The sequence below is a fragment of the Ursus americanus genome, chromosome 6, assembly GCF_024610735.1.
Source record: "Ursus americanus isolate L20-20 chromosome 6, mUrsAme1.1.p, whole genome shotgun sequence".
Lineage (NCBI taxonomy): Eukaryota > Metazoa > Chordata > Mammalia > Carnivora > Ursidae > Ursus > Ursus americanus.
In genome coordinates this window covers 14522496-14550193 of record NC_142132.1, presented here as the reverse complement: position 1 = coordinate 14550193, position 27698 = coordinate 14522496, and the positions used below count along the sequence as shown (strand labels likewise).

General features: G+C 42.3%; 1 protein-coding gene across 2 annotated transcripts in view; it reads right to left on the bottom strand.

Moving 5' to 3' along the window:
- GFRA1 (GDNF family receptor alpha 1) overlaps positions 1 to 27698 on the bottom strand; it is a 202705-nt gene that overhangs the window by 56717 nt on the left and 118290 nt on the right. For both annotated transcript variants that reach the window (XM_087862668.1, XM_045803223.2), the window contains one exon: positions 4252 to 4588. In XM_087862668.1, coding sequence (XP_087718794.1) covers positions 4252 to 4588 — 337 coding nt within the window. The remainder of the gene's footprint in view (positions 1 to 4251; positions 4589 to 27698) is intronic.

Here is a 27698-nt window from a genome sequence, read left to right as displayed (position 1 = left end):
GAAGGTAGACGTCATGACAAGTGCTCTTACCACAGTAACATCTTTTTAAAAGGAGGGAGCGAGGGAGAGGGAGGAAATGCAACATTGCGACATCCACTTCGGAATGCACTGCCAGTAAAGGGGAAGTCTCAGCTGCTGGGCTGGCTCTGGCTGGAACGGATCGGGGCCCCACCCCAGGGCAACACGGCATGTTTTGGGAAACAGCGGCTACATACTGAGTATGAACGGAGTTACTCGGCGCCCAAGGATGCAGCACCTGCAGCCTGAGCAGAATGGCCAAGAAGGGCAGAGCCCCAAACCACGCATCCTCTGGGTTGTTCTCAACAGCGACACCGTGAGGCAGCACCCAAAGCCACAGGCAGGTGAGCTGGTCCTCAGCCTCCTGCTCCCTCTTTGCCCGGCGTGGGAAGCAGACAGGGTTTTGGAGTAGAACTTGGTCACTCTTAGATGAGAACAGAAGGGGGCATACTCCAGAGGAAGATGCTAGACCTCTTGGTAATAAAGTCGAGCTGAGGCGTCTTTTTTAATTAGAAAAATAAAGGAGCTAGGAGCGTATCTGAACACCCTGAGCCAGTGCTCAAGTGCTGAGTTTGATTTGGATTATCAGTTCGGGGGAAAGGAGGTAGGCGGAAGTTTGAATTATGCATCCATAACAACTTGCAGCAGGAATAAAGGACTATGCCTCCTTTACGGCCAAACCCAGCCCTGACATCCTTCCAGGCACTGAGGAAAGCAACCAGAGGACCATTGGCAAGGGAGACGCTGTGCTTCAGGGGAAGAAAGTGTGCCTTTTAAATTTCATCACATCCTCCCCAAAATACCTCTGCGTTTGATATTCTGTAGACAAGCTTGGAGGCCCCAACCACCCCAAGAGGAAAGGAACCAGTCAGCTTTTCTAAAAGGGAAAGGAGAAGAGAAAACAAAGTCAACAGGGAAGGCTGAAGTTGCATCTCTTCTGTGTGAAGGCACAGGCTGGAGAGAGACGGGTTCTGCGCAGGGGCGCCGCTGGGCCCTGGCAGAAGGAACCCTCGTGCCGCGAACGGGAAACTAGCAAGTGCAGGCCGTGTCGATGGGCCGAGGCAGCTCTTTCATAGTCGCTGATCCCAAGATGGAAGTGGAGCCTTTGAAAGTGTGAGCTTTCGAAGAAAACTGTTTTGGGGAAGCAATGTCTCCTCTTGCTGCCCCTTCCCTTTGGGAATACTCAAAATAGACCTTAAGTCATCCTCTCCGCGATGCCTCCCTGTCTCTGGGTGGGTAAGGGCCGGAGCACCTGCCACGTGAAACCCTGCAGAAGCCCCTGCTCCAGAGAGTACCAGCCGCTGCTCTGGGCGGTAGGCACGAGGGCCTCCCCGGGATGGATGGAGGAGGGATGGAATAAAAGGGATAGGGCTAAAGACAAGATTAATAACATCTGATGAAAGAAAACACCCCTAGCCTATCCAGCAGCTTAAAGTACATTTACCACATCTGACAGGGAGGAGGTAATCATGAGTAATAAGTCCAGGCCCTGGAAAGAAATTATGGGCTAAATCACTTACCAATGGGTACCACCGGGGAAGGTGCTGATTCACCTTCCCAGGGAAGTCTCAAGACAGGGTATAAAACCCATCAATCCCACTGAGGTAAATTTCACTCGGTAGTGCCCCTGGGTGGTGTAGAATCTGGATTTCCAAACAGCCTTCTAGTCACGCACACCTTCACTCTACCACGTGGCAGCGGTGGTCACTACCTCCCCACCTCGGTGTGGCCAGACACAGTAACTATCAGGCAGGACTGTCCTGCTGCTCCCCCAGGACATTTCTGCCCCATCAGCTGAGGCCATGGTCTGCTGCTGAGGCTGTCTCAATACAAATAATTCCTGGAACCTTCCTAGCGGGTCAGTCTGAACCCCAAACAGCACCCAAATTGCCCTGTCATCTGCACTTTCCTTCTGCCATCTCCCCCAGAGCACTCCAAGTTCCCAAACTCCCAGCTATTTCTCACTACAGCTCAGCAAAAAAGCTATCTGACTTAGCGAATTTACACCAGCCCTCCAAGGATTCTCTAAAGATTTTACGTATTTATGTATTTATTTATTTATTTAGAGCAGTGGGAAAGGCAGAGAATCTCCAGCAGACTCTAGGGTGAGCACAGAGCCCGACAACCCTGAAATCATGACCTGAGCTGAAATCAGGAGTCGGACACTTAACTGACCGAGCCACCCAGGTGCCCCAAGGATTCTCTATTTTGAGAAGAGCACGCCAGGTAATGCAGATGAACGGCCCAGGGTCAGCTTTCAGCCTGTGCAGGAGCCATCACAGAGCCCCTCTGGAGCTCGTGTGCAAAACCAACCTCATGAGAAGAGAAGGGAGAGGTTCCATCACCTCTCCCACCTCCCGGCCACTGCTCAGTGGGCTCACCCACCGCTCCATTCCCTCCCCATACAGCTTCCTGTCTTGAAGCCGCCTGGCTTGGACCCATCAGTGAAGAAGACAACATCTACCGAAGAGACAGGGAGAAGTTGTATCTGTCTCACTTTAAGCCAAGAAAGATCCTAGAAACTCGGTCCTGCTCCTAGAAAAGGGATGCCTTCTGCTCAGACTAAAGGGGCACCAGGAACTTGAGTTTCAAATCCAGGGGTCTTCACAGGGGGGCTGTTCAGAAGGTCTGCTCCCTCCCAACCTGCTCCTATGCTTCCTCCCTGTGTCTTGCTCCTCGGCCACATTCTTCTCCAGCAGGGGTTTCTTTTATTCTCTGGCTGATTGGGTTCCCCAGGTTATGGCTGGGTGGAGGACCTGCCTCATCCTTCTAGCAAGCTGTCTCTGCTTCTAGCCCGTAGCTAAGAAGGTCTCAATGGAGCAGTGGTCTAGGAGTGATAGAGTCCTTGGAGAAACTGCATTGTAGGAACACCTGACCCCTCCCAGGGCATGACTGCTCACCTACACTCTTTCTCATACAGCAAGTCACCTGCTGAGAACTTAGAAAAAAAGTGGAGGGATATTACTTCCAGAAAAATCTTCAGCATGAGAGGGTTCTACAAATAATGAGGACTTTTAATTTTCTTTGGTCCCTACTAGAACTGGTTTAAGGAGAGAATGGGATGCCATTCTATCAGAGTAAAATTTAAACTGACCAGAAACTCAGCTCACCAGAATCTTCAAAGTATGACATTTCCCCCCCCCACCTTGCTCTCTGCTCTTTAGAAATGGGGAACCTATAAGCAAACAAGCACATAGTCAGACCCTCATCTACTTGTTCACCTGTGAACATTCATTGAGCGCTTAGGATTTTGTCCAAGATGGCGTTCGAAGGCTCCTGCCTCCCCTCCCCGGGACAAAATACAGTTGTCAAAATGATGCCCCAGCTGAACCTCCCGCCGGGGTCCAGGCTGCCTGTGTGAACGCAGCATGCCCATTGCCTCAGGCTGCAAAGACTCAGGTCTCTGCTTACCAGAATCTGCTTGCTTCCACCAGCAACCGAATTCAACCCCAAGTTTTAGAAGGACACACATCAAATTATTGACAGTGACAGTCGAGGGCAAGTGTGTGCAGAGTGAAGGGGGCAGCTACCTAATTCTATATTCCTTTTTTTTTTTAAACACAGAGAATGTGTTTATGGATTCCTTCAAACATTAAAATAAAAATTTTTAAATGGTCAAAAAGGCAAAGGAAGCCACTGTTTTCAACAATGGGGACAGGCTTAGCAGGGCTTCTGCTGGGGGCTGAGATCCAGAAGCAGGGCTGGGCAGGAGGGTGCCCACTTTCCTCAGCCACATGGATGACTGAATGGCCCGAACAGCCTCAGGTGTTCTGGAAGTTCTCTTCAGGGCTGGACACAGCCCAGTCTCTCTCCCTGGTCTCTCCCAGTCTTTAGACCCTGACAGTCAAGAGCCTCCCTATCTGCACCCCCCCCCCCCACTGAGTTAACCCCCTGAGATCCCCGGCAGCAGCTCAGGGCTGGCAGAGTGGGCACGAGCCTTCATGCTCACCTGGCCTCAGGGGACCCTCTGTGCTTACTAAGCACCTCTCAAAGCGTTCCCGGGTTCAAGACCAGAACATTCCTCAGCACAAGAGCCTAACCAGCTTCAGAAGAACCCTGGGCCGAGGGCAGACCTCAGTTTCTGGCCAGTCCGCTCCACCACCTTCCCTCCCCTCTGCCTCCCCGCCCCCACCCACCCGTAGAAACTCAGAAAACAGGAGCTCGGCCACGGAAGCAGCCGCAAAGGTTCTCCTTGCCAGCTCATTTATCACCCAGCTGCCGGCGCCCGCTTACCTGCAGATGTAATTCGTCTTGCAGGAGTCCTGCAAGTTCAGGCAGTTGGGCTTCTCCCTCTCCTCGTAGGAGCACACGGGCACGATGGTCTGGCGCCTCCGCTCGGTGCACGCGATGTCCCGGCAGGAGCAGAAGAGCATCCCGTAGCTGTGCTTGGCCGGAACTTTGTCGAAGAACTGCCGCAGAGCCTTGTGGCACTTACGCCGGTTGCAGACCTCGTTGGACATGCTGGTGGTGCACGGGGTGATGTAGGCGGACCTGTACTTCTTGCAGGTATCGTCGAGGTTACAGGCCTTGGCGGCATCCAGGCAGTTGTTCCCTTTGGGAACAGGTTCCACTGCAAAGGAGAGAAAGGCAGGCGTGATCACAGTGCGGGCTGCCGGGCTGCTCACACACCCTCTGTTCTAACTGAGGTCCGGCCATGTCCCTGTGGATGCTGGGAGCTCTGATCAACTCTGTGTTTTGAAGCTAATAGGTAATGAGTTCATGACAAGTCGAAAGTATAAGGAGTGCAAAGGCTGGGAGCCCAGGGCAGCCCACAAGCCCCTAGCGCTCCCTTAGATGTATAATTAGGCGGTACTGAGGCCAAAGGAGCCAAAGGAGCTCAGGCACCTGCCTGACAATGCATAAACAAGGCAACAGGAGAATAAGTTTCCAGCTCCTGGTTGGTAAACTGAAAATTAGGATAAAAGAAAAAAGCAACAAATTACATACTTGTTCATTATACAGTATATAAAATGATATGCTGAATGTAAGTCTAATTGCCATGCAATCCTCCAGGAATATAATTATGTAATAAATGCATATAGTACATGCTAATTACTATATGATTACAGAGTAATTACATGGTTATTTGAGCCCAGAAGACAAAATATTATGCCAGCTCTCTAAACAGGAAGAAGCAACTACAACGAAGCTGTGTTTAAGTTTTAGCTCACAGGCCATTGGAAGAAAACCAGAATAAATTACATGAAAATTTGCAAACCTCAATTACCACTTAACTTGCCACATACACAATGTGGGATCTATGAGTATTGAGGCTGCAAACTAGAAAAATTCAGCTAGGATTCTGGATAGGATGTCAATGTGCTTACAAACCATAGGCCTCAGGAATCTCACAAAACATATGTTGCCTTCTACCCAAGCCCTCTGTGCTCATGCTCAGAGAAAACAGGGCTGTCCACTCCCACGCTGCCCACTCTGCGGCCTAGAGAGAGGGCATAAGGGAGGCAGGGCCCACTGCAGTAGTCAGGCGGACTGGCAGGACCAGGCCCAATGCCACAAAGTTAAAAGATGAGTAGACGAGGGACATGTAGCTTGACACCATGACATAGGTGTTTTCACAGGGAAGTGATGGAAAAATCTTCCAGGGCCAGGTTACAAGGTGATCCATGGAAAATTGATCACTAGGTGCAGCAGTAACCCTCTGGAGACAGCAAAGAGGTAGCAGACAACCCCACTCAACTGTGATTTGTCCTCCTCCCACCCTTCCACGAAGTTCCTGCTCAGGCCTTAGCCCCTGCTTTGGTTCTGGAACCCCCTTTCATTCTCTTTGTGCCCCAGTCAATGGGGGCCATGAAATTACAAGAGGTGAGGTAACTGATAAGAGAGGAGAATGGGTCCAAGTGGGTTGGGTGGGTCTGAAAGACAGGGTGTGCATTTCGTGTACATCCAAATGGCACATGGAATATTATTCAACCTTAAGCAAAGAAGGAAACGCTGCTGTAGGTGTGACAACAGGGATGAACCATGAGGACATTATGCTAAGTGAAATTAACCAGTCAAAAGAGAACAACTACTGTATGATTCCACTTACAGGAGGTTCCTAAAACACTCAAAGTCAGAGAAAGAGAGAGCACAGTGTTAATGGCCAGGGGCTGGAGGAGGGGGAAAAGGGGAGTTGCTGTTCTGAGGGGCATCAAGTTTTAGTTACGCAAGATGAGTAAGCTCTTGAAATCTGCCGTCCAACATCATGCCTACAGTCAGCAGTACTGTACTCTACACTTAAAAATCTGTTGAGAGGGTAAATCTCATATTAAATGTTCTCACTACAATTGTTTTCTTAAACGTAAATAAGTGAAGGGCACACAAAACAAGTCTACATTTCAGGGAAAGAAAAAGACTCCCTGTTTTACTGACGGTGTGTCTTGCTTTATGCCTAGTATGCAAAGGTCTGAAATCACCAAATTATACCCTGGCACCACCAGCAGTACCCTATTATGTCTCAGGTTCGTGTTTCTGCGATGACATCTGAATCCAACAATTTAATGTGAAAGGCAATAAACAAGACATTCAGCCCTTCCTGGGTGAGTGGTACAAGAAGCCAGTGGCTACACATAGATCCTGCTGGTTTAACAAGCACACCTGGTACATTTTCTCCATCCTGACCTTCCCAAACCAGCTTCTCTCTGGCTCCTCGTTTTCACACTCAAACTCCTCTAGACTCAAGAAATGACATATTCACCGTGTGCTCTGACAGGACCACCAGGACCTACAGGCCTTGGTAATACTTCCAGTCTTTTCCCCTTTTGAGACTTTTAATGTTGAGCTGTTGGGCCCATCAGCAACGGTGATTTATATTCTCGAAGGTCTAGAGTTCCACAGGAGATTTCTACACTATGCATTTTTCATGAGAGTCTAAAATAAATTAATATGACCAATGACCAAATGCCGGATCATCTGGATTAGGCCCTGAAGGCTAGATATTGGTACATAACTTTACCGCCTGCATTTACACTTGTCCTGGTATTGAATGGGATTTATGATCTCTAGCTAAAAAGAAAATAATAGAAGTGCAGAGGTGCACTTAATACTTAAATGACGGAGCCAATGATATTGGACAAACAGTTCACGGAAGTTCAAATGGAGGAAAACGGCAGAAGAATGAAGTCATCACATGACACCCAGTAACATAGGCCTGCTCAACTCAAAGCAACTGATGCTGAAACAGGAGTATATTCCAATTGTAAGCCCCAATTTAGCTTCAACAAAATGGTATTACCCCGTACATTAAATTAATGCTATTAACTTGCATTTCATTGTTTACAAAGTTCTGTTCATATTTAATTTGTGTGTATTATTTTTATAGATGTGTAAAATTACAAAATAAAAGTTTATAGTTCTATGTTCATAAGTGTCAAATAAAATTATAGTAAAAATAATAAAACTCAACACAGGAGGTCCAGGAAATTTATTGCTCTCTTAAAGTAGTCTGTATAACATATAAGTAAAAAAAAAAAAAAAAATTGGCCTGGAGAGAAACTCTTTGGCATGGGTCTTGGCAATGAATTTTTGGATGATACAAGCAACAACATCAAAAATAAACAAATGGGATGACATCAAACTAAAAAGTCTGCAGAGCAAAGGAAACCATTAATACCATGAAAAGGCAGGCTCTGAAATGGGAGAAGAGATTTGCAAATCATATATCTGATAGGGGGTTCATATCCAAAAAACATTAATAACATACAGCTCAGTAGCAAAAAAATAATTATAATAATTCCATTTAAAAATGAGCAAAGAACCTAAATAGACATTTTGCCAAAGAAGCTATTCCAATGGCCAACAGGTACTTGAAAAGATGCTCAGCATCACTAATCATTAAGGAAATGGACAGCAAAACCACAGTGAGGTATCACTGCGCACCTGTTGGGACGGCTAACGTTAAGACAAGAAATAACAAATGCTGGTGATGATGTAGAGGAAGGGGAACCCTGGGCACTGGAGGTAGGATTGTAAACTGTCACAAGCATTACGAAAGACAGTGTGGAGTTTCCTTGAAAAATTAAAAATAGAACTATCATGTGTTCCAGCAACTCTACTTCTAGGCATACATCTGAAGGAAACCAAATCATTACGTCGAAGAGCTATCTGAACCCCCATTTTCACTGCAATGTTATTTATAATAGCCAAGACGGGGAAACAACTTAAGTGTTTGTCAATAGATGAATGGATAAAGAAAATGTGGTGTACATACACACAATGAAATAATATTCAGCTGTAAAAAAGGAAATCCTGCCATGTTAAGTAAAGTAAGTCAGACAAAGACAAATACAGTATGATCTTACTTTTATGTGGCATCTAAAACACACATACACACACACACACAAACACACACACACACAACACCACCAAAAAAACCAAATTCATAGATAAAAAAGATCAACTTTGTATTTATCAGAGGCAGGGGAAGGTGAACTGAATGAAGGTGGTCAAAAGGTACAAACTCCCAGTTATAAGATAAATATGTAATGGAAAATGTCATGCACCACATGATGACTATAGTTAACAATGTTCTATGTTATATTTGAAAACCGCTAAGAAAGAAAATCCTAAAAGTTCTCATCACACGCACAAAGACATTTTTCTTCTTTTTTTGTGTGTGTGTATCTATATGAGGTAACAGATGTTCACTAAACTTGTGATCATCATTTTGCAATATACATAAGTCATTATGTCATACATTTCAAACTTACTCAGAGCTGTATGTTAATTATATCTTAAGAAAACTAAAGAAAAAAATCGGTCCAGTGTATGCCTGCTTTATTATAATAATGTCAGCTTCCTTTTTAAAGTTGTTAAAACTACATAAACTATTTTTTTTCTTCTTACTGTTATCAAAAAGAAAAGCAATATTTCAAAGGAAAAGCTCTATAAAAAGCAGGAATAGAACGAATCATTTTATGTTCAAATCAATTCCTTGAAGTTTACTTCATTTAGCAATTGGTGTGACTCAAACTCACTTTCCGGATTCTGTTCTCATCGATATATTACCCTGCCAGAGCACCATCTCTTTACCATTATTTCAGAGCCTGTGACAAATTATAGATGCACAACCTGGAACATTCAGAGAGGCAAAAAAAAAAAAACTATGAATTGATGTCCAGCTCATAGGTCAATGTGTGACTTGTTTTTTGTTCCTGATTCTCATTCACACCAAATATTCTCATGACTTTTTCCAACTTGATATGTGAGGCCCATCTTACCCAAATAGCAGAACCTGACAAAGACAAAGAAGAAAATTTGGACTAATATTCCTTACATAGATTCAAAAAGTTCAGTAGATAGCATTTAGCAATATGTTAAAAGGATAATGTACCAAGACCAACTTGGGTTTATTCCAAAATGCAAGGCTAGTTTAATATTTAAAAATTAATGTAATTTACCATATTAAGAGACAGGAAGAAAACCATGTGAGTATAATGGACAAAGAAAAAGCATTCAATGAATTTCAGCACTCCTTCCATAATAAAAAAATGCTCAGCAATCTAAGAATAGTAGAGAACCTTCTTAATCTGAAAAAGGACATCTATAAAAAAACCTACATGTAAAAATCATATTTAATAGTGAAATATTGACTTTTCCCCAAAAAAGTCAGGAACAAATGAAAGATATTCATTCTTAACACCTGTAGTCAACATTGGACTAGAGGTCCTAACCATTACAATAAAGCAATGAAAAGAAATAAAAGGTACAGAGATTGGAAAGGAAGACATTTCTATTTGCAGATGACTTGGAAAATCCTAAAGAATTTACAATACAACTACTGGAATCAATAAGTGTATTATTCAAAGTCAACGGATATAAAATTTAATATACAATAGTCAGTTGCATTTTTGTAAACTATTACCAAAATTTTAGGAAACAAAATTAAAAACATTATTCCATTTATAAGAGAACCAAAAAAGGAGCACTTAAGAATGAATTTAACAAAAGACATGCAAGATCTCTATACTGAAAATGAAAAAGCATTGCTGAGAAAATTAAGGAACACCTAAATAAATGGAAATACATACCATGTTCATGGATCAGAGAACTCAATATCGTTAAGATATCAATGATCTTCAAATCATAATATTTTGGACATTGGCAAGTGGATTTTAAAATTTATATGGAAATTCAAAGGACATAGCATAGTCAAAGCAATTTGAAGAACAACAGAGTTGAGGGATTTTATACTGATTTCAAGATTTACCACAAAGCTGTATTTATCAAGACAGTGTGGTACAGCATAGGCATAGACAAATCAAACAATGGAATGTAAAACAGAACTTGGCTTAAATACACCTGCACATCTATAGTCATTTGATTTTTGACAAAGTCACTAAAAAATATCTAACAGAGAAGTTCTGTTCAACAAACAGTATTACAATAATTGAAAATCAATGTAAAAAACAATAACAAAACCCTCTACTTCACACCATACATAAAAATTAATATAAGATAGATCACAGATGTAAACCTAAAAGCCCAAATCACAAATTTTTTATAAGAAAAAAAGATAATCTTGGAAGTAGGCAAAGGTTTCTTAGAGAGGACCACAGAAAGCCATAACATAAAAGAAGAAAATTGTTAAGTTATATTTCAGCAAAATTAAAAAGTTCAGCTCATCAAAAGACAGTGATAAGAAATGAAAAGGAAAAAAATCACATACTAGAGGAAAATATTTGCAAAACACATATCTGACAAAGGAACATATGCAGAATACCCAAAATGCAATAATAAAAAGCAACCCAATTGAAAAATGGGCCAAATATGTGGGTAGACACTCCACAAAAGAAGATATATGAATCGCAAATAAGCACATGAAAAGCGTTCGGCATCATTAGTTATCAGGGAAATAAATGCAAATGAAAGCCACAATAGGAGCTTCTATACACCCACCACAGGGGTTAAAATTAGTCTGACAATCCCAAATATCATCAAAAATGTGGAGCTCCTGGAATCTCATATGTTGTTGATGGGAGTGTAAAATGGTCCAATCACTTTGGGAAAATGTTGGGCAGCTCTTTAATAAAAGTAAACATACCACTACCCCATGACCCAGCATTTCCACTTCTAGGTATTTATCCAAGAGACATGAGAATATATGTCCAAAAAAGACTCAGGTAAGAGGATGATTACACTATATTGATAATAACCAAAAACTGGAAAAATGGCTCATGTAGCCATCAATAGGAAAATGGCTACACAAATAGGAAAATGCCTGTGGTCTATTCATGCAGTGGAATACCACTCAGAAATAAGAATGGATGAACTACAGATACACATAATAGCATGGATACATCTCAAAAATACTATGTTAAAGGAAAAAAACAAAAGTCTTACACAAAAAGTACACACTGAATGATTCTATATGTGTGAAGTTCTAGAGCAGACAAACCTAATTTATGATGAAAAACATCAGAGGAGTGGTTGCTTCTAGGGGTTGGAGGTGGGGATTGGTTGCAAAGGGGCAAGAGGGAACTTTCTGGAGTGATGGTAACTTCTATCCTGATAAAAGTTTGAGTCAAAACCTACAGAATGGTACTCTTAAGGTTGGTACATATATAAATTTTACCTCAGAAGGAAAAAAATCCAACAAATATTAAAAACTGGTTACTAATAGGTATGATAAAGCATGTAGGGGAAGTATATTGATAACTACATGTTAAAAACGTAGATTAATTGATAGGTGGAAAGAACGAAGGACAGATGGATACTTACAAAGCAACTGTATTCTAATCTAATGATAGAATCTAGATGGAGTAACTGTAAAATTTTTTCCACATGTTTGAAAATGTTCTAATATACAACTGGTCAAAAAAAAAAAAAAACCCAAAACAAAAAAACAAAAAAAACACCCCAGATTCATATATACCCTATTAAAATAAAAAAGTTTATTTTAACATGCACAGAATATGGAGAGCTACTGTTAGCACCCCTTAGCCTCCTTTCTTGGTTAAACACTCCTGAAATCACAGGACACGGAGACGAGAGTTGAGTTTTCACTTGGTAAGAAGACTGATCCCCTGTATCTATTTGATAGACACCCTCCCCCCGCCAAGTGCATGCAAAAAATGCTACTTTGATGACTCGAGGGCAGAGGGAGGAACATGCAGAATGATTCGATTTAGGCCACTTGAGTCACACCCAATTCGCCATCAGCTCACACAGCGCGGGGAGGAGCAGAAGTACGCCTGTGTTTTATGGTCTGGGCACACGCGCCTCCTCGCCGGCGCGGGAAGGCTTCCGGACAGCTTTGCCATAACTCTGAGTGCCATCCTCTCCACAGCTCATTTTAGAGCTCGGCACTAAAATGCTGCTTTCCCCTCCTCCCCTCCATCTCTAATCTCTCCCTCCATCTGCTGTTATTCATTCTTTAACTTGGTAGAATGTCTGGGATGCTGCCTGAATGGGAAGTATTCTCAGAATGAAGGCTGTTTACTAGAAATCCTTTTTTCTTGTGGGAGGACACATGTGTATGGGTTGTGCAGGCTAAGAAGCTCCTCTCCAGCATCAGCCTAGTTCTGTATTCTAGAGAATGCCATCGAACCGGCTTTTCCTTTCAAAGTTGGATAGAACCATGTTGTTACTTTGCAGGTTACATATTGCTTTTCTCTATCATCATTCTAAGCCTCTTTGGCTGTGATCACATCTGATGTGACTTATTTCCTGTTTTCTTGGGCACGGGAAGTATAATCTGCATAGTGATGGAGGGCCAGCTCTCAGACACCGTGGAATACAAAAGGGTCAGGTGTTGCTGAAAAAACAATGAATTAATTAGGAATCAGGGATTTTAAATGTGGTCCAGTCATCCGTGTGTCTTCATACAAGCCAGCTTTCCCCCAGTGGACCTCAGTTTCCCCCATTTGGGAGATGATATATCGAAGGTCCCTTCAAGCCTCAAGGTTCTTTGATTTGATGGTTATAATTTTAAAAATGCCTTATCTGATTATGACATCAAATATTTAGGATAAAACTTGATGATCGGGGACAGAATGTAAAAAATATACCAGCACTCAAAAAACGCTAGCCTCTCGGCTATTCGCCGTTTCAGAAAGTACATGGACCATCATCTCCAACCCTGATCTACAGGCAGAGCAAATGTAAAAGATCCCTCCAACACTGGGAGATGTGGAGGTGTCAAGCCTGAATTATGCACCGGAAGAAGCTTTCACATTCTAAATTCCTTTGGAGCAAGGAACTGCCTTTATCCCAAGTACAATCCTCACACTGTCCCAAATCAAAGAGGCTATCACTATGGCCACGGCCCCTCATTACTTACACTTAGATTTACACTTAGAAAATGCCACCACTATTGGCAGATGCTGGAGCTAGCTAACCAGTCAAAATGATTCAGGATGAAACACAGATGGAAACAACTAGAAATCCATTTCCATAGTTTACGAGGTGGAATAAAACAGTAAATATATTAAAATTTGCACGGCCTGCATGAAGATGTGGTTTATTAAGCAGAAAGTTCACCAGGCACGGGGAGAGAATGTTGTTTATGAATGCCTGCCAGTTTCTGGGTATCTTTCTGCCTTTCTTTTCAGGCTGCAGAAGTGAATTCACAACTGATTTCCTCTTTCTTTCTGACTTGATTAATTACCATGTTAACGTAACTAGTGTTCTTCTTCTAAGAGGATCCCTCTGACGTGTTATTCCAGCAAATAAAAAAAATGGGCAAAAGCTTCAAGATCTTCACAGGGGCAGAAGAGGCTTTTCTGGAAGCTTACATTTGCAGTCCAGTCTTCTGATATCCACATGCAGCAGATGGCAAATCCGATCATACGGGTTGTGACCCTTGCAATCGATCCTTCAAGAGCTTGGCCTTTTCCAGCTGGGGTGCTAAAAATTACATTTAAAACGCACATGTTGGCTCTTTGGAGCCCATTTTGTCATTCATACACCGTTCCAGGCATACTGTATTACACGATGATGGATTTCCTCCTCACTCGGTTTTTTTTTTCCTACGTTACACGACTACATGAACCTTTTGCTGTGCCCAAGTTTTCTCTGGGGTTCACAGTGACTGGATTATTCTGAAGACCTGTGAATTTGGAAATAACTCTTCTGTCTGGTGAAGACTGTGCCCAATGTTAACCACAAGTCAGGGGCTCACCCGATGCTCACTCACCCCAAGCTCACCCTTTCGAGCTTCCATTTTCATAATGTGCACCCTGGGGCCCACCACCACCGTCCGTACCTTACAAAACTCAGATGCCTCCTGTAAGTGGTGCGCGAGTCACATGCTTGCTGCTGCGAGATGATTAATAGTGCTGTCTCAGCAAATGGGATCATTACATTTTTAATTAACCTTTCCAACCTCCTCCACCTTTTCCTTTTGTTATACATCGGATCTCTGAAGTTTTCTCTTGTTTGTGTTCAACTAGGTTTGAAATACAGGCATGAAAAACGATAGCAGGTGACGCAGGAGTGGTTGCCCAGGTGAGATGGCTGGTGAGGTGCTGTGCCTCATTGTACATGGAATATGGGGACAGGCGCTCAGATCTCGGTGGCTGGGTTCCCACCTAATTTTTGTTTTGGCAGCTTCACGTTATTTAATGGCCTTGGCTACCAGGAAACTGGCTTTTTAAAATCTCTTTCAACCTAATTATAATTACGGTGTATAAATCATACAATGATCGATTATAAAAATCTCGGGTTCATAAATATTTAACTTAGCATTTAAATCCACACTGCAGGAGTGCATGAAATTTCTGAGCCCATCTCTCTGCAAACAACTGCTTTATTACAGTTCCAATGCCAATTACTGAAAGCTGAACCAAGTCTGTCCTGCAGCATACTCAGGCACATATCGGAGCACAATGGCTTTCCGTGTATTAAGATGGCACGATTTCGTTATTTCTAAAATATGCATGCCTCTCATTAAAAAGATATTCTGCAAAGTCCTCTATCATCATCTTTTAATTCCTCAAGTATGGAGAGACACAATTATGATATTACACATAAAAACACTCATTAAAATATATTTTATCTAATGTAAGATTGATTCCGAGATAATTGAGGTCAGATTTGTTTGGAAAATGTATTGTGACATGCGCAAACTCTGATGCAAAGAGGAAATGATCTTCTCTGAGGACTCGACCGAAATGGCTAAATATTTTTCAGCAAAATCATAAAGCCATAATTGGATTTCAATTTAGTAATAGTCGGCCTAAGACAGGCCATTTTTAATAATCTAATTATGTGTTCAGGGCCTACCCCAGAACTCAACGACGGCTTCAGAACTATTAATTGTACTCAATCCTGTTGCATCTTCAACCATGAAATTTGCTATTACATGTAGGACTGGCTCCCGGTTATGAGTATTTTTTTCCCAATCTCAGATAATCTTTATAACATCCCCCCAAATGCCTACTCCTTTCATTTTCTAAAAGTGAACTATTTTAATGACTTTCTCTGGACCAGAACACGTGATCCCAAGGAGCTCAGATTTGTGGTCCCTCTACAGAAAAAAATTCACAATGAGATCTACAAAAATCTTCCTTATGTTTATGAAGACACAGACAGCAGCCCTTTGCTTTTGTCTGATTTTCATTAATTAAAGGTATTTAATTGCTAACATCTCATTAGCAGTAAAATTAATGAGTACTTCAACTACAGGAAAAGATCTGCATGATAATGTAAACCTAATTCATTTTACAGGGTACAAACTGTAGCTCCACTAATATTTAGGCTGTGCAAACTTCACTGATATTTAGCCATTTCAATAGTAAAAGGCTAAACACGTCTTCAAAACCAGTGCTACTTCTCTCCAGAGAAAAACACTGAATGTGGGCCAACCAAGTAACAAAGAATCTAGGTCCCTCTGCACTCTTCCACTAACATATCACCTCAGAGAGGACTAATCAGAAGGGAAATACACAATGGTTTGTTTTCAAAAATTGTCTAAGTTACTGTTAAATAACAAGGTAGCCTCAAAATAATACACCCAAACTTTTAAACTGGCATACTCAAACTTAGAAACTTCTAAGTGCATGCCAGGCAAAGTGATTGCTCTGGGAAGCTGGACTCTTATCCCAAAGAGGCTGCCAGCACTCCAGACATTTCTTGAAACTCTTCCCTAGGAGCCTGAGGCATGTTCTTCGGAATAATCTGAGCAAGAGCATCAGGGATGGATTTGAAAAGCCAGATGTCACTTAGCACTAAATGTGGTAATGCTGCAGACAATAATGTTGTACAATGCTCAGGGGTAGAAAACAAGTGATAAATATACGTAAGGATTTTTTTTTTTCACTTCGGGGACTTACAAATCATCTCTGACAACAATCTGTGAAGTGGCTCTTCCTGAAAAGGTGTTGAGCCAATGATAGCACGGGAATCAGTGTTTTATTTCTCAAGGTGACTACTTTGAAGGACGTCGTTCAGATGTATGCGTTCTTGGTAGGCTCATTAGCCATAGTCATGCTGTATCTTTGCTGTTTCTCCAAGGAGCTAGAGCTAAAGAAAGCCGCCAGAAGGCAGGCTCACCGCTCGAATATTCCTTCCACTACGCAATCTATACAAATGGTTCTGGCCTCTGCTATCCACAAAGAGAAGGGAAAATATGCATCCTAAAGCCAAAGCATCAGCTAAAACAATGAAAAATGAAGAGGCTGAAGATCCTATTAAGTAGCCTGAATGATGCTGAGATAATAATGAATCACTGAGGATGTTGGCAGTTGTCAGGGCCCTCGCAGTGCGGGATTTCAGCAAAGATAAGCTAAATATCAGGTCTTTATTTTTAGTTAAAGAGCATAAAATTCAATGCCTTTCCTCCCACGAGCCTATTTACATACCTGCTGGGCCACCTATTTGCCTTCACCTGCTTCCCAATTAATACCCCATTAAGCCGCTCCACCTGCAGTGGGCTTTTACCTTCACTGCAGCCCGGCAAACATCACTCATCTGCTACAGCTCAATTGCTTCTTTGGGGAAGAGAAACAAAAGCTGCATGAATAATGATGGCAGGACTTTGAGTTTACAGAGCGTGCTTTCTCAAAAGCCAGTAGCCAGAAGCCGAGGCCATTTCCAGAGAAAAAGCCAGTAGCCAGGGCAGAATGTCTAGAATTAAGTGTAGCCACATTCCAGGAGGTGATGGAGAGAAGGAATGTCTGTGTTCATTAGTCAGATCTGTGAATCTGGATTATACATATACATTTTTAATGATGTTTTGCTTCATTCAAGAAGGTGTCTGATGTTAAGCCGGGTTAATATTTTGTTTGGTTAAGGGTGCTTAGGCAACTTATTTTAATTAAGATTAGCACATTGTTTCTCTTTTATGCAAATAGGTTTTAAGTGTTTGAAGAGTTGGTTCCTTCAAGTAGTGACCAAACCTAGGGGGCATCAGAAACCCCTAAAGAACACATTTTACAAAACAAACACAAAACAAAACATAGATTCCTGGGGTTCTGTCCCAGCCTCTTAGAAGCTGTGTTTTCACAAAGCACCCAAGTACTTGCGATGATCAGACTTGGAATTCATGGACTTTCAGTGAGCTAAACCTTTCACATTTACTACCCATCTGTACCCCCACTTATGTTCCTAGTAAATCCCAGCCTTCTGGTTGGTTCTACTCAGTTTCAGGAATATAGTCTCTAAGAGATGCCTTCTAGTGGGTAGCTCTTTGGGGCTCATGCCTCATTCCACGAAGATCTTGTTGACAAGAGGGCTTTTTTTGCCCATGTTCCCAGTGTTACTTCCGAATCAAGCCCAGCCTAGATGTGCCGGGTGGCCCTAGCACAGACACTTCCAAGGTGGGCTAAAACAAAGCCTCCTCCCCCCCGCCCCCCATCACCTCCCATGAGCTGCAGAGGAAGCAGACAGCAGAACAGGCGTGTGTGCGCCCATCCACATGCCTCAGTGAACCCCTGTGTTTTATCTTAATGGTATGTTGGCAAGTGTTCTGCTCATTTCATTTCTAGCTTTAAATTGGTTCCAAATGCATTCACACATTTACCCTTCTGAGCCTCAGCATAACTCCTGTTAGATCCCCATTTGAAGAACTACACCAGTTAGCTCAAGGATTAAGTTTAAACCCTGGCATTTTTACGTTAAAATTCCTTACTCAGGATCTCCGTTGTGTCTCTGCAACTTAATCCGCTGCTCTGTCTCTTGCAGGAATTGCAAAGTAAATACAGCTCTATCTGTGTGCTGCTCCATGGGCACCAAGCCACCTCTCCCTGGGAGGCTTTCTCCCACCTGGCTCCTGTCCAGGGGATGCTGTGAGTCTGCCGAGGTGGGTGGAGGCAGGTGGGAGACCCAGCACACTCAGGCTGCTTCTGGAACCTCTTAGTTTCTCACGCAAGTGTATCAGCTATGGAGTTGTTGTCTCCCTGATGTACACACATAAATTAAGAAGCCTGGGCTCAGTGAGAGCAACCCCAGCTCCCAGAGCCCAATATTTCCACTTAGCAATTTGCTTAGTCAAGACAGGTGTTAGGTTAGGCAAAAGGCACGTGTTCCGATCCCAAAACTCCAGCAAGCTTCGAAGTGTACCTTCCCTAAAAGAGATCTGGACTTGTACACCAGCTAGTTTTTGTGAGAAATGGCCACTTAAAACAGTGGCGAGGCTGAAGCTGGATGGGAGTGCTGGGGTCAAGATGATCTTAATCGGCTTCACGCCTAGAGAGATCAGAATGACATTCAGCACAAATGGGGGTGCTCAGGCCAGCTGTTGATGCCCCTCTCAGCACCCCTGGATATACCAGAGGTACAGGGTCACCCTTTCCTAGGGCATTGAGGGACAAGAGACATGAGGAAGGCCAGCCTCAGGACGGCCAGCCATGCTGCCCTTCAGTGGGGAAGGGATGGAGGAATGAAGAGCAGCAGTGAATTTCTGCCCTATAGGAGGATGACTTGGGTCCCCAATACCCCTGCACTGATAGAAGAGGCTCTGTATTGCAGAAAATCCTGTTTTGTTTTTAGTTGTTGTTGTTGTTGTTACTGTTGTTTAAAGTAGGCTTCGCACCCAGTATGGAACCCAACGTGGGGTCCAGACTCAAGACCCTGAGGGCAAGACCTGAGCCAGAATCAGGAGTCAGGCACTTACCCGACTGAGCCACTCAGGCACCCCAGAAAAATCCTGTTTTATGATACAAGAAGAACCACACAAAGCCAGACCTTGTATCTTTGTGATTTAGCCTTCTTTCTACAATATTGCCAAACACGGGTATTAGCCTTTGCACCTTTGGCCTTAAAAAAAGAATAATGTCTCCTGAGAATTTCCCCTGATGTTTCTAGAGCTGCCCCCACCATCAGGAATGATCCGACAGACTCTTCCCTGTCGCATTAGCTAATGAACTGAGCCAAGAGAGCTGAGAAAGTTCCTAAAGTGAAAAATATGGTAGAACTAGGGTTCCCAAGGTAGAAGCACAAAGATTGAAATGGAGGCTGGTCTGACTCAATAAGAAAGTTGGCATTCCCAAGACCAGCAAGTGCCCCCCAAGTTCTTGGGAAAAACAAAAAAGAACAAAATGGAAGTCCAGTTGGCCATTTGGTGGGGAACAAGGTTTTCTCAGTTTCTATTTTATTTATTACGGGTGACAGATGGTCTTCAATATTAGATTTAAGAGCTATTAGTTTTAACTGAAAGGAAATCCATCTCCTAGAGTCTTCTATGAGCCCTTCAAGGATTTCACATAAGAAGTTCTGCTCACTATTTTAAGTGGTACCATATTTAATGATGTTTGGGGGTTGTAGTGGTGGTTTATACAGTTCAGAGGTTTGGCTTAGGAATACATTTGTTAAAAGAAGCAAAAATTAAATGTGTCTTTCAGAAAGATAGGTCAAATAGTATAATAACAGAAAACCAAAGCTTTAGAAGTCTAACCTATAAACTGAAAATTGGGAACTCATTTCTAGTATAGTGTCTGCATGTTAAAAAGAAAAGTGAAAGCAATTGTCTAAATCTATTTCTTGATACCAGTGAGAGGTCCTCTTAGTGTGGCAAAGACTTCTTTAAAGTACCGATAACTCTGGAGTGCTCTGCATTTGAGAGAGAATAGAAAGGAAATTATAAATGTGATCACAAACCTCACACAATCTTCTAAGAACAGGGATCACAAGCATCTGCTAAGACAAAACACTGTAAAGGGGGAAAAGGTATCCACAGGAGATTAGTGTGTCAGTAAATACATAAAGTACAGAAGTCCCACATATTTGACATTTGAAGAACAAAGTTATCCATCAATGTCTTGGCACAGATCGATCAAATAGAATGCTACTGTTGCAAACCTAATAGTATGATGGTAGTAATGTAGCCATAAAACCTCTGGTCTATAATTGACTGCTTCCACTTGAAGCTAACGTGTCTAAAACAGTGACTAATGCTCACCTAAAGATTTCACTTGCGTTGAATGACAATCAGTTACACCTGACACTAGTCTCAGTGGATGGTTAGTACTGGATAATAGCTCAGGGACAGACGCCAAGGGGGTGCAGGGAGAGTACATCCCAAATGAGCAGCGCATATATGGGATGTTGAAACGTGCATCTCAGGTGTGTTCCCTCCTGGCTGCCTCCTTTGCAAGCGCTGAAGCTGCCCCTCTCCGACGAAGTAATTAGAAATGTATGAGGCTGTTAGAGTCTAGTACCATTACAGAAGTTCCTCGGGGCATCCAAGTCTTACTTGTCGAGTTTTGTTTAGTGAGCATAACACTATAAATCACATTCCTGGATCCTAAGAGCTGATGCTCTCTCTCCTTGCAGTAAGAAACTAGATGTGCAGAACCCAAGGGCAGGGGGCCAAGGGGTGGGGAATAGCATTCACAAGTCTTGACCTTCTCATTTCTTCTCCTTCCTCTCCTTCCTCCTCCTCTTCTTCTTCTTCTTCTTTTTTTTTTTTTTTTAAGATCTCCGACACAGTCTGTGAGCTCTGGATGCCAGTCTGGTGAAGTTTGGTTAAGTGGTTCTTCTTGGACAAGAGATGTAGCTGGACTGTCGACAGGGAGCACCAAAAGTTTGAAAGGACTAGGAAGATCGGTAGGGGAAGGAAGGGATAAAGAAAGGGGGGTAATCAGAAGGGGGAGTGAAGCATGGGAGACTATGGACTCTGAGAAACAAACTGAGAGCTTCAAAGGAGAGGGGGGTGGGGGATTGGGATAGACTGGTGATGGGTAGTAAGGAGGGCACATATTGCATGGTGCACTGGGTGTTATACGCAACTAATGAATCATCGAACCTTGCATCAGAAACCAGGGATGTACTTTATGGTGACTAACATAATGTAATAAAAAAAATTTTTTTAAATAAATAAATAAATATAAAAAAAAAGTTTGAAAGGAAAGCTGACTATTGTTGCGAGATGACAAAACAAAAGATTGTTTAGTCTCAGCACAAATTCAGAGGCTTCCATCAGTACAAATGGCTGCCAAAGGGATTATTCATTGCGGGCATTTGCCACACCCAGACTGCTCAAGTTCAATGATGCCCAGCCGCACAGCAAGACCGTGAAAGGGCTGTGTCACCCATCTTCGTGTTCTCTTTTGTTTTTAATCTCCAGTGAGGTTTTACTTGTACTACCTGAAAACCACTACCACTTCGGGAATGCTTCATTTCAAAGTAGGAGAATTCCACCCTTCCTTTCAGCACGCACCGGACAGAAGCCCTCTGCATCTTTCAATTCGTGGTCCTGAGTAATAGCCCTTAATGTGTTGGATTCAAGTAAAAGGAAGTCGTCCCTGGGTTTCGTTATGGCAAAAATCCCCAAGACCTGTTCATGCCCTGAGATGGATTTGCTCGTCTCAGCTATTCAGTTAGCCAGTAACTGTTGGTTACCAAAAGCAGAAGTTTTTGTCCACATTGTGAAGCTCATTGTAACTAGAAATTTTAATTAATATGTCTGGTGGCTTCTAATGGACTTCGAGTATACATCAGATTGCTTTGTGCCCTTTGATATATACTTAAAGGTAATTGGGTAGTCTTACTGATGTATTTTTAAAGAGCAAAGTATTGATTAATAATGTTTCAGTATTAATATAACCACTTTGTGCAGATCAAGAAACATCAATAGTAGAAAACCCATATTTATCTATAAATTAACAACTCTATATAGATCTGTTACTTTAAACTAAACGGGGAGCATCCACTCATTACACGCCGACAAGGATGAGACTCCTCATAGTAAAGATTAAAGCTGAAGTTGGCCTTATTTTCCCACTGCATGAAATGAATGCTTTTCACCACTTCATGCCCCGGTGCAGCTGAAGTATGGCCACAGTCAAGCATGGGACCACTCCCCCCCTCTAACAGGCTGATATTTTCAATGCCTTACTGATGAAAACATTTCATACCTTGGGAGATTCAATTGCTGCCACTGCCAAGCAGAATGAAATAAAAAATGATTGTACCACTCAGGATGGAGGTGGGGATGATGCCGGTTTTATCCCCGCTTAAAACCGGTTGTACGGTTCATATACTTAGAGTGTATGTCCATTCAAATTGAATGACCACAAAGAGGAAGCACTGGAGCATTCTGGCTACTTGTGATGAGTCGGTTCCTGAGGCTGGGTTTTAGGACCCTGCGCCCAGCGCTTCTCAAACAAATGGGACCAGTCTGTTCTCTTGTATTTATTTATTTTTCTAAAACCTAAGAGTCCTAATGATTCTACTCAAGAGGTTGGTTTGAATAAAATTCTTCAGTTGTCTTTAGCAGAGCAGGAAGGGTCCACTGACCTCCAGGCAGTTATTTTGCGTGGCCAAGACAACGTACAAAATGGCAGCCAGGGCAGTTTCTGTGCGGGAGTCCCCAAACCAGATTTCTGAAAGGCTCACTTTGATCTGAGCTGATGACAAAAATATCCATTCATTGCCACTGCTACCTGAGCATTATGTAGATTTAGAGCGAGAGAGAGAGATAGCAGCTGGCAGGGCTCCCTGTCCCAGTTGAATGCCCCCTCTCTTCCCTACAAGGAAATGGCTAGAAAAGCCATAGACAGGGAAATTCACAAGACTCAGAACTGAGGAGCCCACACACGGAGGTCACGTGACAAGGCATCAGCTCCCTCAGAAGACAAGAATATGAGACTCTAGGAACCCAGTCCCAGGCCCATGTGTCTCACTCTGATGTGTTTTGACCTTCAAGTTCACTGGTTTTGTTCAAAGACGTATGTGGACCGAAATATCACTACTCTGTTTGGGAAAACATCTGAATTGGGGTTCTGAAAGACATGTCATTAAACCAATGACTCATAGTTTTCAAGCAGGGGAGTCGCCCAGAGGGCTTGAATCCCTCTCCCATTAGAGTATGATTCAGTGGATCTGGGGTAGGACCCAGGAATCTGCATTTTCACACACTTCCCATGTGATTCTGCTAGACCACATTTTGAGAAATACTGCACTGCTAAAAGAAAGGGCTTCCTAGAAGACTAAATCTATTAATGAGATCAATTTTCCACATCCAGAAGTATAACAAGCCAATAAAAATCGAATCCATAACAGGTATGGTACTCTTTAACAATTCTATCAGAATTCTATCACATAATTCACTGATTTGCTTGCTCATTCATTCATAGTGTTCATGCTAACATTTATAGTGTTCACTGTAGGCTAAGCCATATAAATTTTGCCCCTATTATTCCAAGACCAATCTACCTATTTGCATTCAGTTCAAGTGAGTGAATACTAACTAAACAAATGGTATGGTATAAATGTGTTGTTTACCCGTAAGGAATACAAAAAAATGTCAGCCAAGCAAAAAATAGCCCCTTCTTAAAAACTCTAGGAGCAAATATACCTAAGGAATAAAATACAGTTAGAGATATATATGAGAATTTGGCAGAAACTATCAGCTGGCAAATGATGAACTACTTAAAAATAGTCTTATGACAAGTGGGTATCCCTTGGAAAAAGATAAAATTAAATTTCTAAGACAACCACACAAAAAAATAAATTCTAAAGTGGATGAAAGAATTAAATGGGAAAAAACAAAATTGTAAAACTTTCAGAAGGAAGCACGGGAGATTATCTTTATAACTTTGAGACAGGAAAGAAATTTTTAAACCAGACACACACACCCCAAACATAAAGGAAAGACTAATGAATTGACTACATTAAAATAAAAAATTTAGTACAACCAAAACATTACAAAAACAAAGTACAAAGATAAGCCATAGACCAGGATAAGATATTTAAGTTCACAAAATGACAAAAGAATGACATCCAGAAATCACATAGAACTCGTATGAATCAATACGAAAGAAGAATATGATGAGGTGATCAATAGAAGACTGTCAAGCATAAAAATATATTGCATTAGGATAAATTCCAAGGATGGAAAAGAATAGAATTTCAAGGTCAAAGGGCAAAGAGAGTGATATAAACTTTCTAACTATTAAGAAAAATCTTAGTAGTATATTATTTAAATGGTGTTAGTGAGAATCAAATCATTATTTTCATTTCATCGAACTCTGAACAAAGTGTTCTTAATTTTATCATTAAATTCCTATGTTACCATATTACATGAATTAAATCCTTTCCAATTACATGAACTTCAGTGGAAATATTTTATATTTCTATTTAATAATGAGGAGGTTCACAGTTTTCTAAGATTCTTTTGCGGACTATCTGAGCAAAAGCAATTGAGGACCACAGCTACAGAGAACCTACTGGACATATGAATAAACCCAAGATTTTCCATTATTCATTGTTTACTTCCAATTAGCCATTATTATCACCCAAATGCCCACTGACAGAAGACAGGACAAATAAATTCTGAGATAGTCACATGCTGTAAATGGCAATGAAAATGAATAAACAAGAGCTATATGCATCCAGATGGATAAATTTCAAAAGAATGTCTGAAAACAAGGTTAAGTTGTAAGAGTCTATGTTTGGAGAACACTTACATAAACAATAAATACCTAAAAAACAATTGTGTACACATACACAATACCCACATCTGTGTATGTATTTATACATGCAGTGAAGGTAAAAAAAAATTAAAAAAAAAGGCAAGAGAATGACAAACACCAAGCCAAGATGGGAACAAATCCAGTATGTGAGCAGATTCTGGGTTTTGCGGAGTCACAACATACTGAATTTAGGAGGCTTTCTTTAAGAAGAAGAATACAGAGTTTTGAACAAAAACTGATGTGTATACCATATATGCTACGTCGTCAAGCATGTTCCAGATAAGAGAGTACTTGAACAGGTATTGGTAAGAATAAAACCATGTATTTGACATGTTTTCCCTGGACTGACTTCTGGCTCCATACGTTACGTACTTCGTTTCTCCTCTACTGCTCACAAACATCAGGTGTAGGCACCACAGGACACATTCATATTGCTCTATGACCTCTGGTCCTGTGCGTTAGTGTCATGCCACGTTACTCAAGGGTGGGAACAGTGGGCAGCTGGAATATCCCAGAAGCCATGCCACTAGTCCTGCACTGGTGTGTCCAGCCATAACTTCACCATACACAGAAGTAACTGGGACCCACATAAGACTATCCCGCTAAACCCAAACTCCATTTATATCACTGTTCACCTTTGTTTGTGTGTTTGAAATGTTCCATGGAGAGACAGAGGCAGAACACGCTGAGTGTGCTCGCATGCTGAAGTCCCCCCAGGAACAGTGGTGGGGATTCTGTAGGAGCGACTGTGAGAGCTGTCTAGCTCGGGGGGCGGGGCATCCTGCTAGATCCTGTGACAGCTGTCTCTCATCAAAGGCCAAGTTCAGGTGCACCACTGGCTGGCATGAGGGGGTTCACACCACACCATCCCAGCTGAAAACGCGCATGGTGACACATCCTTTTTTTCCAGAAGAGACCGGTTTATGCCCCCGCTCCTGACTCCCCACAGAAAGGGCTACCTGTTTTATCAAGACAAAAGAAATTGCTAGAGCCAAGCGGGGCTCTGTCACCACATGTCACTTCATATCAGCCAGCACATGTCAAAGAATGACACAAAAAGCTGCCACCTGCCATCCGCTCACAGAGCACATCAAACTTCTTTTTGTAAAACACTTCAACAGTAACCAAGAGAAAATTTCCTTTATGAACCACGATGCCTTCTCGGTGAATGAGAATGAGTGAAAATCTCATTTCCTAGAACTGGAGACAAACAGAGGAGGAAGCGACTCTGCAAAAGATCTTAAGTTAAAAATATACCCTCCACTCTTCCCACCTACAATCGCTCCTCCCCCGCATATCCGTTTCCTGGGGACCACAGTGGAGGTGTCAAAAAGCAGCATGGAGCCTTTTTTTGGAATAGGAGTTGTAACAATTTCTACTTAAAATGACGGATATTATAGGCTATGACAGTTGGGATTCTTTCCACTGTGCTTTTATCAACACTGATAACAACCAAAGTTATTTGCAGGGGGTGGGGGAGGAGGTTGTTCTGAGAACTGTGCCTTTTGTCTCCTGGCTTAACCTTGGAACACTTTAAAACAATTACCAAGAATTATAGAACTGGAGGGCCAAAGGTGATTTCAGAGACAATCTAGTCCAATATTCTAATTTAAAGGTGGAGGAAAGCAGCGAGGTGCCTGAAGCCACACAGCCAGCTAAGGACAGAGGCTGCAGAAATGCTCGCGTCTTCCTGCGGCAGAGAAATGTGAGTGCTGGGCAGCGCTTACCGGCACAGACCCTCACACCAGACCCTACACGCGTGTGCCTTGGGCGAGTGACTTAACCTCTATGCCTCCACTTCTTCATCTGCTAAATGGGGATGTAGTAGTAACAGTATGAGCCTCTAAAGGTTGCTGGGAGGATTAAATGAGATAATCTATGGCCAGCACCTAGCAAGTGCTGTTACGCTGGCTGTTTTTGTTTTACCATGAACCAGTGCACTCACTTCTTCCACACTGCCACGACTCCATCACAGCCACTGTTCCAGAAAGAGCTTTACTGGGGGTACGTACAGACAGCCTCATGAATGTAAAATGATCACGTCCATACGATGACTTATGCAAAATAATCGGCTTTGATCTTAAGGAAAAAAGTCATTAAATACGAGGATGCCACTTTTTCCAGGGCAGGGAAAAATGAGGGGAAGGACGAGAGAACAAGGAGACACAGAACTGAGACAGGGAGAAAAATGCATCTGTATTCTAACAGGATCAATTTTTAACTTGATTCAAATTAAATTTCAAACGCATTATTTTTTAAAGGAAAGAAACTGTTCTAATAACCAGAGCAGGTTGGGTCTAAGGACTGCTGCACACGTCCAGACAAGGGACTAACTGGGCACTGGCACCACGTAAGCACCCCACAAGCCTAGGGGGATCACCAGCACATTATATGGATCAACTACCCCCCCCCCAACGCAATGCACATCTTTAAAATATGCTTCCAGGATGTTCCTGGAAGACGGAGCCACTGTCATGTTGCAGAAGTTACAGCAAATTAATAAGGATCTCGACATGCTTGAGAATACTTGGGGTATAACAATGAAGTCATTACTCTTTATCTCCTTGAATTCCAAGAAAGCAAGAAATAGCAGCACAATAAAAAATCTTTCATAACAGTTGATTAGAAAATATGGCCTGCGGAAAATCAGGCTCTCGTCGTACTTTGCACATTAAAAATCCAAATATGTTAGAGAAACTGGGATTTTTAACCCCCCACAGCTTTAACACAAAGGATCACATTAATAAGATACAATTTAGATTTGCATTTTTTAATAAGCTCGGGATCAAAGGGAATACATAGCTGAAGGGGTATTAAACTGTGAGCACA